Source organism: Procambarus clarkii, chromosome 5, assembly GCF_040958095.1.
Source record: "Procambarus clarkii isolate CNS0578487 chromosome 5, FALCON_Pclarkii_2.0, whole genome shotgun sequence".
NCBI classification, from domain to species: domain Eukaryota; kingdom Metazoa; phylum Arthropoda; class Malacostraca; order Decapoda; family Cambaridae; genus Procambarus; species Procambarus clarkii.
Window position 1 is genome coordinate 21,019,720 of NC_091154.1, and position 416 is coordinate 21,020,135.

The 416-nt window shown below is 45.2% G+C and overlaps 1 protein-coding gene across 1 annotated transcript in view; it reads right to left on the reverse strand.

Moving 5' to 3' along the window:
- The window catches only part of LOC138373604 (ubiquitin carboxyl-terminal hydrolase 15-like), a 61,354-nt gene extending 61,286 nt beyond the window's left edge, over positions 1–68 (reverse strand). The window contains exon 1 of the mRNA XM_069339912.1: positions 1–68. This exon is cut by the window's left edge and continues 122 nt beyond it. Within this exon, the coding sequence (XP_069196013.1) occupies positions 1–43 (43 nt within the window). The 5' untranslated portion in view covers positions 44–68.
- Between the last annotated feature and the right edge of the window lie 348 nt (positions 69–416).

Sequence of the window (416 nt, forward strand, 5' to 3'; positions counted from 1 at the left end):
ACTGCATACATCTTTGATTATTATTATCACTCTCTTGGTCCATTCGAAACACCAACGGAACACGTAATACTCTGGAGAAGAATACAATACAGAACAACCATAAGATATTTTGGATTTAATCTAGATATATTAGATACTGTAACCCCGCGATTATCCGGGATTCAAACATCCGGAAAACGCCCTTATACGGCCAAAATCGTGATCGGATAAAGTTATCACAATATCCGGCCAAAATGGCCACAGAAACCGGATAAAAGCTGATTCGACCGGATGAAAATTCGGCCATACCGTATTAATCCCGTCTGTGGCTCTAGACGCATGGTGGAGGAGGGGGGTGGGGGGGTGGGTGGTGTTGGGAGGGTGGGAGGGGTGCGTCAGGAGGGACCACCTGGATACAGGAATTACCATTAATTTTA